The sequence below is a fragment of the Gracilinanus agilis genome, chromosome 5, assembly GCF_016433145.1.
Source record: "Gracilinanus agilis isolate LMUSP501 chromosome 5, AgileGrace, whole genome shotgun sequence".
In the NCBI taxonomy this organism is placed as follows: domain Eukaryota; kingdom Metazoa; phylum Chordata; class Mammalia; order Didelphimorphia; family Didelphidae; genus Gracilinanus; species Gracilinanus agilis.
Genome location: NC_058134.1, coordinates 85,699,903 through 85,718,422, shown reverse-complemented (window position 1 = coordinate 85,718,422; position 18,520 = coordinate 85,699,903). Strand labels below are relative to the sequence as shown.

The window sequence follows — 18,520 nt, the reverse complement described above, 5'->3', positions numbered from 1 at the left end:
ACTACTACCTGCTCAGCACTATGGCAGATGGTTTGTCTTAATCATTTTATATTTTTATTTGTTCTGGGGTTATAAGAACTTAGGTCCTCCCAACTTCAGACCTGGCTCTATTATTGTGCTACCTACCTGCTACAACCATGCAAATTCTTATTAACTATACAAGAATAATCACCAGAAAGAATCCTATTTATACTCTGTGAATTCTTAGAATATAACACAAATAATTTTCTAGAGTAATTATACTTAAAAATGTATACATACAGTATATGAAATACAGAGTAGTGAAAATTTCTCTGTATGGCTTATAGAATACTTTTTAACAGTTACATGATGTTATTTATTGTTTGTAAATGTTTTAAATGTCATAATATCTTTCATCCTGGAAATAGGAGAAGGTGTCTTCTTATAACTTTTCTTTCTGGCTGTTGTTTTTCTTTGTGATCCTGCAGCATTCATTTTTAGTTTCCTGATTACTCCTTCCATTTACATTGTTGTAGTCATTGTAGATACTGTTTTCTTTCCCCTACACTTTGTATCAGTTTATTTAAATTTTTCCATGCTATTCCATAATCATCAGATCTTACAGTACAGTAATATCCCATTACTTTCTTGTACTGCAATTTGGGTAACCATTCTCCATTTAATGGACATCTGCTTTCTAAAATACCTATTTTGGGGGAGCGGGCAATTGGGTAGCTCAGTGGATTGAGAGGCAGGCCTAGAGATGGGAGGTCCTAGGTTCAAATCCGGCCTCAGACACTTCCCAGCTGTGTGACCCTGGGCAAGTCACTTGACCCCCATTGCCCACCCTTACCACTCTTCCACCTATGAGCCAATACACAGAAGTTAAGGGTTTAGAAAAAAAAACATACTAACATAGGGAAGATATGAATTTTGTATAGCTCCTCCCTCGCATTCTTCTCCCTGGAATGTGACAGTGGCAGTTGGGTGAGTGCCAGGCAAGAGAAGTTTACTCATATGGTCATTCTTAAGTTTTGTTCTTTGTTTTTTATTTCTTTTACTTAAAGAGATTACTAATAAATCTTACAAAATATAATATTTGGAGTTATTGGATATTAATTTAAATTTTACACTTCCAATATACTAGGTTTTTTTTGTTTGTTTTACTTCATGGCATATTGAATGGAGGACTTAAGTTTGAATCCTGTCTTTGATGACTGAGCAAGTTGCTTAATTTCTCTTAGTCTCAGTTTCCCCACCTATAAAATAGGGTGCAATATCTCACAATGCCTGTAATATCTGACAAAATGGTATTAGAATCAAATGAAATAATTTATGTAAAACATTTTTAAACATTAAGGCTTTTTGTAAATGCCAGTTATAATTTTTAAAAATATTGATATATATATATTGAAAAATGCCTTTGGTGACATGTAAGGCTATGTGCACCAACTATTTCTTACAGGGATAAGTTTGCTGTAATGAATTTATAATCTGGTATTGCATTGGCATTTTCCTATATTAGGATAAGAGAAAATTTAAGAACTGAAAGTTAAATATCACTTTTAAAATCATCATATTGCTAAAGACTTAGGAAATTAGAATTAAATTATCATTTTTCTTTATTTGATGTTTTAGAATGATAATGCTGCTGAACTTCAACCCCAAGGGGTAGTAAGTGAGCAGCTGTGAATAGGCTTTAGTACATTATTAGTATTAACCTTCTACAATGCTGGAACTTACCTGTAACTGCATATAAACATAGGGATAATCAGGGCCTTCCTCGGCTGGTGTTTGAAAATACTACTTGTATAATTTTAAGATTGGACTTTGTGAAAATGGAGCAGTACAATGTCAGAGTTTGGGTTTTTTCTATGTTTCTCCTTCTGTGTCATACATTAGTGTTACCTTTTTAGCAATAGCCAAGTGTCTTTGGAGTTGTTACCTCTTCCAGTGCTTTGTCAATGTTGAGAATTTGAGGGATGCGACAGTAAAGTGTTCATAATATACAACAACAGAACTTAAGACTTCATCTTTTTGAGTTGAAAATGAAGATATTAATTTTTTTCAATCCATGAACAGTGAGATTTCTTTATATTAATTAGATAATATATGAGGAGCCAATTTTGAATCTGACCACTCACTGTTATAATGTTTAATTGACTAGATCTGGGAATCAGTGAAATTAATGTCATCTATCTGATGACCTCTGTATTGTTACACACTAGAGCAATTTTGCTTATCTATTATTAAGCAAAATAAAAATCAAACTAGGAAATTCATTTTGAATGTGAATTTTGGAATTAATAAAAATGTAAATTGACCATTGCTATAAACCATTTCCCCATTTACTTACCTGCCAAACCTGAACTCAGGGTCTCTTGTTTCTTCTTCCATAGTTGATGTCACTACAAAAATAATACAGTACAGGGAATGTAGCTTACATTTTCTGTGGGAATGCTTCTACCAGTTTGTTTTGCTGCTTATGATTCAAGAGAAACTGGAAACTTGAACTCAGGTCTTGGCTGTTAAGTTCTTCTACTTCAATTTGAGTACTTTCTTTCCACTCAGTCCTGTTTGTATTGCCTGGTAAGCAGAATTTCATACTATTTTGACACCCAAACATAGATAGCTACTTGAATGAAACAGTGAAATTTATTCTTTTGCTTTTAAATGAGAATTTTTAATCTTTTTTCTTTCTAATTGTACTTGATGACAATTGGATGATTTTTTAGTTTTTAAATGAAGTAAAAGCTTCATATTGGGGGTAAATGGGCTACTAAATTTTGAGTGAATCATTTAAAAAAATCATTTCACATTTTTGATTTGTGATAAATTATGTCTTTCCACCTAATATAGATTTGCTGTAGGAACAGAGTCAATTTATGCATATATTTTTGAAAATTCAACTGCATCAGATACATCACTTGGATTTGACATTGGACTGGTATTTAGAACCTTATTTTGCAAAATAAAAATTAAGATCATGGCAAGAAGTGTTCCTTTTAACTTTCTTTTAGAGGACATTGTTAAAGGGGAAGTTTTTTTCTTCCCTGCCCATCCTTATCTCCATAGTTATGCAGCTATAGCTTGTTGGTACAGGAACAGTTTTAAGAATATGTCTTTTTCTTTTTGTATTAATTTACCTCATGTTTCGCATGCCATTTATACTAGACTTAGCGTATATTTTAAGTGCACTGGAAGTTAACAGCTATTCCCTAATTGTATTTTTAATAAGTATTTCAACGTGTTCATCTTTGTTAGACATAAAATCCCATGCTCCTTTAAAATATCCATTATCTGTCTCAGTTACAAAAAAATTCATCATGATTTGTTAGTGATTAAGCATTTCCTTTATACATTAAAATCAAATGAGGGAATATTTTTAAATTGCTTAGCACAATGCCTACCATATAGTAGATACTAAATAAATGCTAGCTATTACTATGATTTTTATTATTATTAAAATTGTTCTTGCTTTGACAAGTAGTTCCATTATATTTTGCAGAATGGTTTAAGATTGTGATACCCTGCCTCATTCTTTTCAGAGCATATCAAGATTATCACTGTCTCTTTCTAAAACGTATATTACTACATCCAATAGCACAGTTAGAAATATTTTTATCAGATTCATGTTCTTTTTTTTTTTTTAACCCTTAACTTCTGTGTATTGACTCATAGATGGAAGAGTGGTAAGGGTAGGCAATGGGGGTCAAGTGACTTGCCCAGGGTCACACAGCTAGGAAGTGTCTGAGGCTGGATTTGAACCTAGGACCTCCTATCTCTAGGCCTGACTCTCAATCCACTGAGCTACCCAGCTGCCCCCAGATTCATGTTCTTTTATGAGAAATTGAATATGCTAATACAAAAGTAAAAACTAAACAGTAAAGTATAGAAATCTAATTTAGTATTAGGTAATTTCATATTGTCAGCCGGGTGGCACAGTGGATAGAGCACTGGGATTGGAATCAGAAAAACTAATCTTAATGAATTAAAATGTAGCCTCAGACACTAGCTGTGTTACCCTGAGTAAGTCACTTAACCCCCTTTGCCTCAGTTTCCTCATCCTGAGCTGGAGAAGGAAATGACAAATTGCTCCAATAACTTAGCCAAGAAAACCCCAAATGGAGAAGCAAAAAGATAAATACACCTGAATAAAGTTTTATATTATAGCTATGAATGAAAAATTAGGCAGTGTAGTAGATAGAAGACCAGCTTTAAAACAGGAAGCCCAGATTCATTTACTACTTCTCTCATATCTATTCTGAACCATGTTTAGACTCTTAACCCCTCAGTTCTTCAGGCAACTCTCTAGTCCTATAAATTAAACAAGAGTTGTACATCTGTATGATTTTCACCCTAAGTTTCATCCACTGATGTAATCACAGAGCTCTATCCACTCCCACACCCTGCCAAAGAAAAGAAAAATACCGTAGTCAACAATGTATTTAGACATTTCATTTATTTATTTGTACATACATGTAGTTATATATCAGTGTATCTGTTTATTAAAGAATGAATAAAATTGAAGCCTTCTTTTCCACTCTAAGACAGTTGTCTATAGTGGAAATAATACCAAACTTAGGAGACTTGGAAGACCTGGATTCTAGTAATGACTTTTCCATTAATTTGCTTTATGGCTCTGGACAAACTTCACTATGCTTTTCAGGTTCCTTATCTGTAAAATGGAACAACCAGTGCCTGGCCTTAAAAATGTTAGTGAGATGAGAAGGATTACTATGAACAGGATATATGGTTTTACAGTTTGGTAATCCTCTGGTCACTGTAGTAAAGTAATATATTTGTGGCATACTAACAGATTTAGGTGTCTAGGCTGTTGCTGAATCATAGAAATTTTTAATCCTTATAATTTACTCTTGTTGAAGTGCTAGGTTTACTTTCATACTATAGCAACCCATTTATATTTATTTTAATCCTTCTTGAAAAAAATTGTATATCTTTAGGACTCGTGACTTGATGGCAAACAGAGTTGTAGAATGTAGATAAGAATTTTTTTTTTTTGTCTTCATTTTGAAAACCTTATATTAGGACTTTCTTCTTTCTTCAGGGCAGTAGCCCAAAATAGAGTGAGCTCCTTTGGCACTTTGTGTTGTGACTTAGATTTCTTTATTTTCCCTTATATATTTCTGTCTTCTGTTAGGATAATTTAGATAAATGTATATAGAATAGTTCTTAAAATCTTACTATTAAAGCCTGGCTTCCAGTTTTGAAGTACATTTTCCTATCTTCTCTTATACAGATGTAAGCAGTTACCACATGCTTTGCTTTTCAGGGTTCCTTTGAGCCAAGTTTTGGAGTAGCTGATGACATCTGGTGGAACACACTGAAAGTACAATCTAAATGTGTTTACATGTGTTGAATTTTAAGCCTGAACATTAATATCTAGATTTTGTTACTTAAATAACTTTTCTTCTGTAAGATACATTATAAACATCTCTACTTAAATTATACATACTAACTTCTTGTGCCATTTATAGAATTTATTTGTTAAATGAAAAATCAACCCTTTTTGGAGAATGCTAGTGTATTTCCAATTGCTGTGTTGAGATTGAAGATAAACTTTGGAGATATTTTGCCAAGAGGCAGTTAGACCCTTATAGGAAATATCTCTATTTATCAATTGACAACCATTCATATAGTATCTGCTACGTGCCAGTTATTGTGCTAGGTATACAAAGGCAAAAGTAGAATAGTCTCTCCAAAGGATCTTCCAGACTTCTCAAAAGAGTAATATGTACAATATAAGTAGATACAGAATATATTCTAAATAAATGCAGAGTAGGTCAGGAAAGGCATCAACATTTGGAGGCATCTAGAAAGGCTTCATTCAATAAAAGTAGTATTTGAGTTGAGGGTTAAAAGGAAGCAAGGGATTCTGGAAGGCAGAGATAAGGAGGGTAATGCATTCCAAGCAAAGAAGATAGCCAATACAAAGGACATAGCAGTTGGAGTACCATGCTGGAGGAATAGGAAACTAGATCAGAAAACCTAGATAGGGAAATATCACACAATGAGGCAGAACAGGTAGAAAGGTATGTCTACAAGTTTATATTTGGCCTTAGAGGTTCAGGAAACTATTAGATTTTATTGAGCAGTGATCTGATCAGACCTGTGCTCAAAGCAAATCACTGGCAACAGGATGAAAGATACATGAAAGAGAAAATTTCTAACTCATTCACCCAATTTTGAGCTATCCTACTATAGTATAGTTTGATTATTGCTCTTTAATCTTGTATTATCTGTTATTTCTTTTAGAAGAGAAACCTTTTTGTTTCCTGTTTTCTTCCATTAAGTGGCCCAAGTTCTGTGGACTACTATCTTGAATATTTTTAAAAATAATTTCTTAATTAAAAAAAAAAAGAAAAAGTATTAAAGTTGTCACAATGCTCTGTTGCTTATAATAAGCCAAACATGTGATACCAAAATCATATACCATATCTTCTCACAAGCATATAAATAAAATATTGTGATGTTCTGTTTCAAGTTTCTCCAAAAAAAAGAATTTAAAATATCTGCACAGAAACTTAAATTGTTAGCAAATATTTATAGAATGGAAACCAGCTAAAGAGTTTACCTAAAGCAAATTTCTTTATACATCCAAAGAGGTTGTGAGATATATGTAATATACCATTTCCATAATTTCAGGAAAATGAGAATAAAGACTATCTAGACATTATCATTGGAGCAGTTTTCATGAGATAACATTAGTTTGTGCCATCCAGCTATTCAAGATACAGTTACCATGTTAGACTTTTCATTGATCAAATTTATTTGATGGAAGATATAAATCTCTTTAGCAACTAAGAGAATAATAATATCGATGCTCTCTTTAGTTTTGTTAACAAATATTTAAGTAAACTCATAAGTAGCTCAGAATTACATTCTTAAACTTAGATGCTGGTAGTAGTCATACTGGAGACTTGGTTTGTGGAAACGTTATCAAATCTTGTTGTTCTAGCAGGGACAGTGCTATTTATGGTAAAACAGTGAAGGACCAAACGTGTAGAGTGAGGAAGGAAAAAATCCTGCTTACTGCTAAATGAGTTATTCAACTTTGGAATATAAGTTAAAACAGTGAAATTTATAAACAGGAAAATGATGATGTATCACAATCCTGGAAATTTTTGAGACCTTGGAAATGCCCTTGATTGAACAAACTGGCTATTTTAACAGGTGCTTATTTGAATGGAATTGGGGGAAGCGAGTTTAGTTCTCCAAACAAAATGGCCAATTATTTCATCATTTTATATAGGTCATTTTTATCATTAAGCACTTGGAGCAATATTTATGAAAAATAAAAAGACTAGATAAAAAGAAAATGTAGAGAGCATCTATGTACTAATAATTATGTTTATTTATATCCAAGAATATCCTTAGTAAGACATCCCTAAAAATGGCTAAATCTTAAAATTAATCTGAATAAACTTTTAAATTTTTTAAACTATTCTTGCAAATTAATATTCAAATTTTGGTATCATAATCAAAGGCACATATTCTAGTTAATGGTAGTTTTTTAAATTAGTCAGGTAAATATATAAATAAAATAATTCCAATATGAAAAAGGGTAATAATCATAATTTGTCAGTGATTATCATCTCTTGGGCATTCTAAGTACTTTACAAATTTAATACTTTGCTCATTAAAACAGAGCTTCCAATGATTTAATTAAAAGGCATTTGTTAAGCTCCTATTCTGCAGTAGAAACTCTGTTAAGCTCTGGAGGCACATAGTCAGGCAAAAGACAGCCCCTATCTTCAAGGGAGCTCACTGTCTTAAGGTGGGAAAACAACGAGCAAATAAATATGAACAGACAGGTTATACATAGGACAAACAGGAAATTAAACGGTACTAAAATTAAGAGGAATTGGGAAAGGCTTTCTGTAGGAAATAAAGGAAGTAGAGTTGAAGAAGGAAAGCATTCCAGGCATGAGGGACAGCAGGGAAATGTCCAGAGCCAGGAGATCAACTGTCTTTTTCATGGATCAGAAAGGAGGCCATTGTCATTGGATTAAAAATACATGATTTGATACAAGGTATAAGAAGACTCGAAAGGTTGGACTTGGAAGGAAGTACATTATAAAGACTTTGAATGCCAGAGCATTTTGTATTTGATTGATGCTTGAAATGATAACCTCTAGAGTTTGAGTAAGGAAGGTGTCAGAGTTTGACCTGCACTTTAAGAAAATCACTTTTGGTAGCTGAATGAAAGATGATTTAGGACATTTATTTATTAAAATTCATTAAATTAATTGCTGATAAGTTATTATTAACAAGTGGACCATTGATTATATAAAAGATGGGTAGTAGATAATTTTATAGTTTTTAGATTAAATTACATTTAGATTGGTTTTGAAATTTTATCTTCATTGATAATGTTTGGAGCAGCTTTTTTAAGAATTATTGAAGTCCTTTAAGGTTATAGATTTTAAAATTTTTTAACACAAATCAAATATAAATATTCAGATGTTTTTATTATTTTTCTAAAGTGCTTCAAATTTTTTATCTTATTTTGTTGCTTATGTAAGCAAAATTTTACACCAATTTTGCTTTTGTTTTTTGTAGGACTGGGAAACAGAAAATCATGATTGGTATTGTTTTGAATGCCATTTGCCTGGAGAAGTATTGATATGTGACCTGTGTTTTCGAGTTTATCATTCCAAGTGTTTATCTGATGAGTTCAGGCTTAGAGACAGCAGTAGCCACTGGCAATGTCCAGTTTGCAGGGTAAGTATACCCGAGCTTTAATGTGCTGTTCAAAAAGTAAACTTCATTAAGATGTCCCAGATGGTCTGGCTAGATTAGTGAATAAATCAATGATATATTGTCTGTTGAAATTATGATAAATACAGTGAATACAAATGTGGATATTTCTGAGTACTGAAATTATCCTAGGGTATTGCCCACGAAAACTTTGTTATCCTAAATTATATACTACCTTCTCTTACTAGTTGTTTGCTAGTTATGTTACTGATCAAGGCCCATTCAACACTGTATCCTCTCAGATTCTCTTCCACAAGTATTTGATTATGAATTTCAAAATCTGTGGCACCCAGAGGAACATTCTAACAAGACACATTCTAAAAAATAGAATGCTTTATCTTTTCATTCTTCCCTTTTTTATCAACTGTTCTGTTTATTTTTGTTACATCTTGAGTTAGCTTGTTTTCTTTGTTTTATCTTGAGGAAGGAAATAGGGGAGAGACAAGTATTAAGGATTGTAGGGGAGTTTTTTTGGTTGTTTTAACAAGTAAATAAAAATAATGTTCAAAATTCATTTTATTCCCCCATTGACATTAAAATATGTCTCCTGTAGTGGTGGCTGGATATAAGAAGGACATATGACAGTTATATATTAAAATTTAATATTTAAAGATATTTTTGGCAAATAAAAAGGAAAAGGTGGAGAGCACACAACTGATTAATACATGAAAAAATTCTGAAAATATGTGCATTGAGTAATATCTGTGGAACTTCCCCCTCCAAGACAGGATGACTGGGGGTATCCTCTTACATCTATTTCTTTGAGTCCTTTTTGATCTTTTTAATTTTGTTGTATTTGCTTTAGCTTTTTTTTTTTTTTTGGTGTGTGGTTCTTTACATTTACATTATTGTAACTGTTTTTATTTTTTCTTGGCTCTATTTACTTTGCTCCACATCAGTTAATGAAAACTTTCTATGCTTCTCTCTATTAATACACATCATTTCTTACAGCAGAGTAATGTTTCATTACATTCATATACTTGAATTTGTTTAGGCATTCCCCATTAGACGGGACGGGCAGCTTTGTTTTCAGTTCTTTGTAATCATTAACAAAACTGGTATAAATATTTTGGGATATGATATATTAGGAATTTTTTCATTAATGTATTTTTGGTGTATAAGCTCAGTAATGGAATCTTTGATTCAAAGAGTATGGAGATTCTAGTCCCTTTATATGCATATATTAAAATTACTTTATAAAATGATTATACTAAACTGTGACATTGGTAGTTTGCAGGGTGTAGAGTAAAACCTTGTGATCTTTCAGTAAAGATGATTTAGCTTTTATTGTGAGGAACTTCAGAAAATAAGGTGCTAAATGTTTAATGCAAAAAATAAAGAAGTCTGATTAAGAAAAATAGTAATAAAAAATAAAATATAAATACCAGAGCTGAAAAAAGTTTGCTTGATAAATAAATATTTTGAAGAGATTATTTAACCATAGTTCATTTGCATGTAAAAATTGTCCTTATAATGTTGCTAAGATCATTCAGTAGGTCAACAAGTATTTATTAAGTGCTTACTTTTTGTTTCCCACTACACTAAATGCTAGGGATACACAAAAAGACAAAGACAATAGCCAATCTTTGCTCTCAAGGATTTCCTCTTCTAATGTAGGAGACAACTTGTTGCAATCTTATACAAACAAGATATATACAGGACAATTTGGAGATAATCACAGAGGAAAGGTTCTCGCTCCCATCTCTGGCTTAAAGTGGTTAGGAGAAAGGTTTCTTGAAATCATAAAGGATTCTTCCAGAAGGTGAGATTTTAGCTGGAATTTGAAGCAAGTCAGGAAGCAGATTTATTAGGAATAATGACATTACAGGTAGGAGGGACTGCTTTAAAATCCAAACAGAAGATTTTATTTCCCCTGGAGATAATAGATTGTGACTGAGTCTTATTGCTTATATGGCTTGGTAGGTAGTGGTGGAGGTATGGAAAGAAGGGTTGATGACATGGTCAAAGATGAATGGAGCAGCTAAGTGAAGGATATATTGAAATAGAGAGAAAGTTGAGGCAAGAAACAAAAAAGTTATTGTAATAAACTTAATCATGAGAACCTCTATAGGGTCGTTGCAATATTAGAGGAGAAAAGATAACATACAAGAGATGCTACAAAATAGAAGAATAGCTGGGTGGCTCAATGGATAGAGTTATGAGCCTGGGGTCAGGAAGTCCTGAATTCAAATGTAACCTCAGACATTTACTATCTGGGAGACCCTGGATAAGTCACTTAATCCTATTTGCCTCAGTTTCCTCATCTGAAAAATGAGCTGGAGAAGGAAATGGACAACCACTCTAGTATCTTTGAAAAGCAAGAACAAAAACAAAGAAGGGACAGCACTTAGCAACTGAGTAAATATGAGGGTAGGCGGGGCTTGAGAGAATAAGTCCAGAACCATTATTTATGTTGTGAGCTTGGGTGACTGAAAGGATGCTGGGTGCCCCCTACATTAATAAGAAAGTTAAGAAGAGGGACTTGGTAGAAAAGAGAATAAATTCAATTTTAGATGGGTTAAGTTGACTACAGGACATCCAGTTCAAGATAAGCAAGAGATAGCTGAAGTTTTGAAATGATAGGTTAGGAGAGAGCTTTGTTTGGAGATCGTCTGCATAAAGGTAATGAATCTGTGAGAGTTGATAAGATTGCCACACGCAGAGAGAGAGAGAGAGAACATAAGCAGGTACAAGACAAAGCCTTAAGAGGTGTCCATAGGTAGTGGGCATGACCTAGATAAAGCTCTAGCAGAGGAAACTGAGGAGTAGTAAGACAAATAGGAGAACTTGAGGAAGTAGAGTCACAGAAACCTAAAGAAAAGAATCAAGGAGAAAATCAATAGTAGAGACAAAAGCTACAGAGAGGTCTTAAAGGATAAGTATTGAGAAAAGGCCATTTGATTTGACATTTTAAGAAATTATTGATAATTTTGGGGAAGACAATTAAATGATGAGGAAGCTAAACTGAAGAGAATTAAGAAAGTGAGGGGGACAAATTGTGGTATCTGTTGGTGATGGAATACTGTTGTGCTCAAAGGAATAATGAACTGGAGGAATTCCATGTGAACTGGAAAGACCTTCAGGAATTGATGCAGAGTGAAAGGAGCAGAGCCAGGAGAACATTGTACACAGAGACTGATACACTGTGGTACAATCGATCATAATAGGCTTCTCTACTAGCAGCAATGCAAGGATCTAGAACAAGGCTGAGGGACTTATGAGAAAGAAAACTAGCCACACTCAGAGGAAAAACTATGGGAGAAGAAACACAGAAGAAAAACAACTGCTTGAACACATGGGCTGATGGGGATATTATCAGTGATGTAGACACTAAACAATAACTCTAGTTCAACTATCAATAACATGGAATTAGATCTTAATCAATGATACATGTAAAACCCAGTGGAATTGTGTGTCGGCTACAGAGGGGTGGGAGGTTTGGGGGTGAGGGAAAGAATATAAAATATGTAACTATGGGGAAATATTCAAAATAAAATTTTTTTAAAAAAAGAAAAGAAAGTGAAGGGGAAAAGAAGTAGAGGGCTGATATCACTTATTTGTCAGTTGTGTGAATTTATTCAGTTCAAACAGCTTCATCTTGCTCATTCAGCTTTATCCAACTTACTTACCCAACTCCTTTGGATGTTTTAAAATATAATCCCAAAATACTATTGTGCTAAAAGGAATGATGAACTGGAGGAATTCCGTGCGAACTGGAAAGACCTCCAGGACTTGATGCAGAGCGAAAGGAGCAGAACCAGGAGAACGTTATACACAGAAACTGATATATTGTGGCACAATTGAATGTAATAGACTTTTCTACTAGCAGCAATGCAATGATCCAGGACAACTCTGAGGAACTTATTAGAAAGAACACTATCCATAGCCAGAGAAAGAACCATGGGAGTAGAAAGGCAGAAGAAAAACATGATTGATCACTTGATTTGATGAGTATATGATTGAGGATGTTGACTTTGATCACTCTTGCAAATATTATCATACATGTAAAACCCATTGGAATTGCTTGTCATCTCTGGGAGAGGGGAGGGAGGAGGAGGAAAAAACCATGAATCATGTAACCATGGAAAACTATTCTAAATTAAATAAATATAATTTTTAGAGTTTAAGGATTATTTTTTAAATAATTTAAAATTATTTTTGATAATCATTATTTCATAACTATAAAATATCTTTTTTTGACATTCTTCTTTGAAATATCTACCTTTGTGGATTTCATTTTGGCTTTTGTTTTATAAACTCACTGGATTTTTATTGTTAATTAGTTTGTGAGTTGTATGTACATGTGTATATATGTATATAGATATATATGTGCAAATGTGAAACACAGGTGGTGTTTTGTTGTAGTCATTTTCTTTTTTCTTCCATGAATGAGAAAAATGGGCTTTTTTTTTTTTTTAAACCCTTGTACTTCGGTGTATTGTCTCATAGGTGGAAGATTGGTAAGGGTGGGCAATGGGGGTCAAGTGACTTGCCCAGGGTCACACAGCTGGGAAGTGGCTGAGGCTGGGTTTGAACCTAGGACCTCCTGTCTCTAGGCCTGACTCTCACTCCACTGAGCTACCCAGCTGCCCAAAAATGGGCTTTTTAAAAGAAAACTAAGAGCATTTCTCTCTCTGCTACAGTGTTTCCCCTTCACCCCTCCTCTTGTAGGTGGTAGCACAATCTCTGTTTCAAAGGAAACAATGAGATTCCCAGAGGCAGAGGCAAGGAAGTTGTGCATTTATGCCACTGGAATAGCTTCTACAAAGGTATGGAGACAAGATAGAATGCCAAAATTGGGAAATACAAATAGACCAATTTGGTTCCTGTCACACCTTGTAGATAATGCCTCCAAAGAGGAAATTTATGCTATGGTATTCTGTTCTGCAAAATTTCAGGCTTTTAAGTGTCTTTAAATGTATTCTTCTGTTTCTCTCACAAGACTTCTGAATAGAAAGAGAATTATAAGAAATGAGAAAGTATAAGGCAGTGATGGTGAACCTAAGGCACAGTACCAAAGATGGCACTCAGAGAGCTCTCTGTGGACACACAGGCTGCCCCCACCCCTCCATAGTTGGTTACTAGAAAGGCAGAGGGACTCTGGTGTAGTTGCTCCCCACCCAACCCCTCTGTCATGTCTGAAGAGTTTTTTTCATCCCCTGCCCCTCTGCCCAGCAGCCCAATGGGAGCTGAGGTCTACTTGTTTAGACATTTTAGGCAGCAAGGTTATCACCTTTTTTCTTCTATCCTTTTAATGTTATGTGTGTGTGTGTATATGTATATATATACATGTATGTATGTATGTATATACTCTTAGGTGGATGAATATTGTTTTTGTAAATTGAAGGAAATTTCAACTAATTTTTTAAGTTGTTTTTTTTTTCCATTTAAATGCAAACTCAAAGTTAGAGATTTAAAGTTCTTTTAAGAACAACTTTACTATGCCCAAATCATTTTAGAACATTTGAGGAAATGGATTGGATGGCCCACAGTGATTTACAAGCTTTTTCTTCCTAAATAGTCCAAGTGAAATTCATTCAAATATTCCTAACTTGATTTTATGACCATTTATTAATACTATAAGATTATAATGCCGTACCCTTGACTTGTATTGCTTTCATGTTAGACCAAAGAAAAGTACATTTTAAATGGAAGGAGTAACTTGAGCTATAATAAATAATAATAATTTATCTAAGCAATTGAGCAAACAAATATTGCTATTTCCATTTTACTTTTAAGTAAAAAATATTCTATCCCAGTGTAGTATTTTATTGCTGAGAATTAGTTTATCCAAGAGATAAAGTATTATAGAACAACAGACCTTATAACAGAGAGTGATAGAAAATTCAGTAGAAATTGAAACTAGAGTAAAAATTTTAATAAATTTAAACTTAAGCTCCATAGAATTTTAAAAAATTTTTTGTTTCTGTACCTAACCAAAATATCATAATGTCATATATTATATTGCTTTCACTGCCTACTCTCCTACCTTATTATGTGGTTACTAGAGCTTTACTGAGATCCAACTGCAACTAGACTTTCCTTTAAATCTGTCATTAAAACATATACTACAGCTTCTTTTAAAGTGATCACCCCAGCAAATTTTGTTCATTTCTATGCATTCTTAACTCCCCATAAGGATATAATGTTTGTAAGAAACTTGATTCTTAGGAAAACAAACATACAAAAATAACAACATGGATGTACATTTATGAAATTAAAATATTTTAATTTTTATTTGTTTCCTACTCATGAACTTGCTTCACATCATAACATAATCATTTTTCAGATAAGTTACTGAAAATCTCGAGTATTTATAGATCATTCAATGTTAGCAGTAGATCTCAGAGCCCTCTGCCTAATGTTCAGTATAGGGAGGCTACAATGTAAGATCCTTGAGGATGTTATACATCAGATCAAATAGCTAGAACTGGAATCTACTTCAGAGGCCATGAGGAAGGGTGCTCAAGGAGGTAACTCACTCATCTAAGATTACCCAGGTAATAAACATCATCATCAACATGGTTTCTCTGACCCCAGAGCCAATCACTCTACTGCAGTGGACTCCATATCTCTGCATCAGCAGAATGCTAAATAGACTTAAGTGAATTATCTGCTTTATTGTTTCCCAAACATCCTTTTAACCATTCTTAAAAGTTCTAATTTTCTCTCTTATCTTGGAAATAGAAATAGAAAAATGATGACACTTAAGTGTTCACATCTTTTGGATCCTTTAATAATACCCTTTCTGTTTGAGCTCTTTCAGTTTAAAAGGGGGTTGTCCAAGATTATAACAGGACCAAATATTAGATTTTAAAATAAAAAAAGTCTTGATTAAGTATAAAAAATCATTTACCTAATCCTACTTTGACTTTGCCTAATGTAGGAATGAAAGAGAAAGGTGCATTTTGCAGTTTTCATTGTCCAAAACACACATAGGGTTTTCACAATATTCAAAATAACATTAATTTTGGAAAACCATGGAAAGACCTGCAAGAAATTATGAAAAGTAAAACAAGCAGGCCCAAAAGAACATTATTTACAATACAGAAATATTGTTTGAAGAATGTCTTATATATCCATTTCCAAGAGAGGGAACTGATTTGAAATAAATAAGTAGTACATATATCTTTTTGTCAAATGTTACCTTCTCTTCTGTGGAGAGGGGAGATAGAGAGGAAGTTAGCCAAATATTTTAACGTAATAAATAAATTAATATTTAAAAAATAACATGTATATCAACAGTTCTTTTTCTGAACTGAGTAATTATATAAGGTTTTATTGCCTTTTCTTAGCATAACAGCATTACTGAGTAAAGAGGTGGAAACACTAGTGATACTAGTCTTATTTTTTAAAATTAATTCTGGGATAAAATACTGAAAACCAAATTTTTATCCTTATAAATTGTCTGACCATGAAAGTAAAGGAAATTTTTTTAATTTTCATCAGATAATATTAAGGAAGAAAATCATTTAATGTAAAATCTGTTTTAGCATGTGAGAATACATTTTGACAGACTAATCATATACCTATTTTGTCTTGTTGAAATTTAATTTATACTTTTATTTTTAAGAAAGAAAAATTAAGAGGAAAAGAATTATAAATAGGCTCATACATCAGGATGGTCAAAATTAAACCTAGAAAATAAAAGTTCATATTCAACCAAGTAATTTATGAACTGTAAGTAAAATGTGTACTTACACTTAACCTAAGTTCTCTGTACACTACAAATTATGTAATTGTATCAAGTCATAGAAAGAAGAAAACTCCTAAGTATACCTGTGTCTTTACCCAGCTTAAGCAAAGACCCTTTGGGAAAATGTCACCTAAGGAAACCTGGAAAAAAAAAAAGACCATGAATATAATTTCAGACAAGAAATCTTTTCCCAGCATTTTTCTTTTGTAAATTTTTTTGTCTATTAAAGACTAATGCTTTGCCATGGAGATACAGAATTCTAAAAGCAGGTCTTTATGAGGGAAAAAAACTAATTTCAATAATAATTTTTAGGATACAAAGGGAATTGACTTTTTCCATAGCCAGTTGACTAGAATATAGGCTCTCTGTTTAGTTTTCTCTATAAGAAATTTAAACTCGACTTTGTAGGATGAATTATACAATTCTTCTTAAAGTGTTAAATGTGGACAATGTTCTAATAGCTGTGGGGCAGGGAAAAAGAAGGTAATAGTTAAATCAGTCTGTTCAAAAAATGAAACCAGTGTAATTCCATTGGTGAACTTATTTCCTTTCACAGTGTTGAGGCCACATATTTATTCCCTTTTACTCACATCTTCTTCCTTCAAATTCGTTTAGTTTCCAGATTCAAGTCATTATCTTGAATTGTACTTGGACCAAAATCTTGTCTAGGATCCCTTCTTTTTAAAAAGAAATTTTTAGCAATTACTTGAAATAAAAATTTTTAACAAAAATTTTCTAAAATTGAGATCTAAATTGTCTCTCACCCTACCTTCCCTCCACTCTTCCTGAGATGGTAAGCATTTGATTTGGGTTATGCATTTATGATCATCTATCATCATTTCTGTAAGAAGATTAAAATATAGTTGTAAACTCATTCAAAATCAAGTTTTCATTGGATATTTAGTTTTTCAACAGTCATATCCCAAGCTTGTATGGTATAAATTTTACTCTTATTGGTTCTCTAAGGAGGTAAATCTCAAGAGTTGTCACATTTTAAATATTTGTCTCTGTAATGCTAAATTTGTAAGTCATTAAATTTTTTTTAAAGCAGTGATTCCCAAAGTGGGCGCTACAACCCCCTGGTGGGTGCTATAGCGATCCAGGGGGTGGTGATGGCCACAGATGCATTTATCTTTCCTATTAATTGCTATTAAAATTAGGAAAAATTAATTTCCAGGGGGCTAAGTAATATTTTTTTCTGGAAAGGGGGCGGTAGGCCAAAAAAGTTTGGGAACCACTGTTTTAAAGGGATACAAATTAGTATTAAAACATTATAATCATATAGCACAGGACTTTGTTGCTTCTAAATGTCAGTTTGCTTTGTAAATGAAAGTAAAAATTGAAAAGATCTTTATTAAAGCCATGTAATTACATGAAGGAATTTTTCCATGGTATCTTTTAAAATTTAAAGTTGAGATTTTCTATAAGGTTTCAAAAGTGTTTTAATAGAGTTTCATTAGTTTAAAAAATACAGCTTAAAAGCAATTGATTTTATTATATGTATTACATATTATATGTACTTTTGTATAATTTCTGACCTTAGGAAAATGTTAGGCTGCACTATTTTCTAGATCTCAGAGTGAAACAAAAGGAGACTTAAACACTCACAGAGAAAAGCACTCCATGTGTTAATGTCTGGGGATTGGAAGAGAAAAACCATCCCTATCTTCCCTTGAATACATATTTGGGACTGGGATATGTATAGCAACATATTTACCTCATTTTTCTTAAAGTTGCTATCACAGTGCCCTAATTCTTATAAAATGCTGTGGAGTTCCCTGGAACTTGAATTGTTCAAATTGAATACAAGTTCAGGTGAAGGGAAGAATCAATAAAGTAGAGGTCTGTCCCTGTTAGTTCAGAAGAAGAAATTATTGTACTCTTCCTATGAGAGCACAGTGGGAATGATTAAATAGAATGTGTGTCCAAAATCTCTGAGTAAGTTCTCTTGTATTATTTTATTCTCAAAACTTTAAAGAGCAGAGTGTATATTTGCTTTGACTGATATGAAATCTTCTAAAAAGGTCATAATTTCAAAACTGGAGGCCACATAAACTGTTATGTTATGTGTTTTGCTTTAAA

General features: G+C 32.9%; 1 protein-coding gene across 3 annotated transcripts in view; it reads left to right on the top strand.

Annotated features, from left to right (window-relative positions):
* Positions 1–18,520, top strand: part of ZMYND11 (zinc finger MYND-type containing 11) — a 178,491-nt gene that overhangs the window by 118,880 nt on the left and 41,091 nt on the right. For 2 of the 3 annotated variants that reach the window (XM_044679763.1, XM_044679764.1), the window contains one exon: positions 8,545–8,706. The exons of the other annotated variant lie outside the window; for it this stretch is intronic. In XM_044679763.1, coding sequence (XP_044535698.1) covers positions 8,545–8,706 — 162 coding nt within the window. The remainder of the gene's footprint in view (positions 1–8,544; positions 8,707–18,520) is intronic. 3 annotated transcript variants of the gene reach the window in all.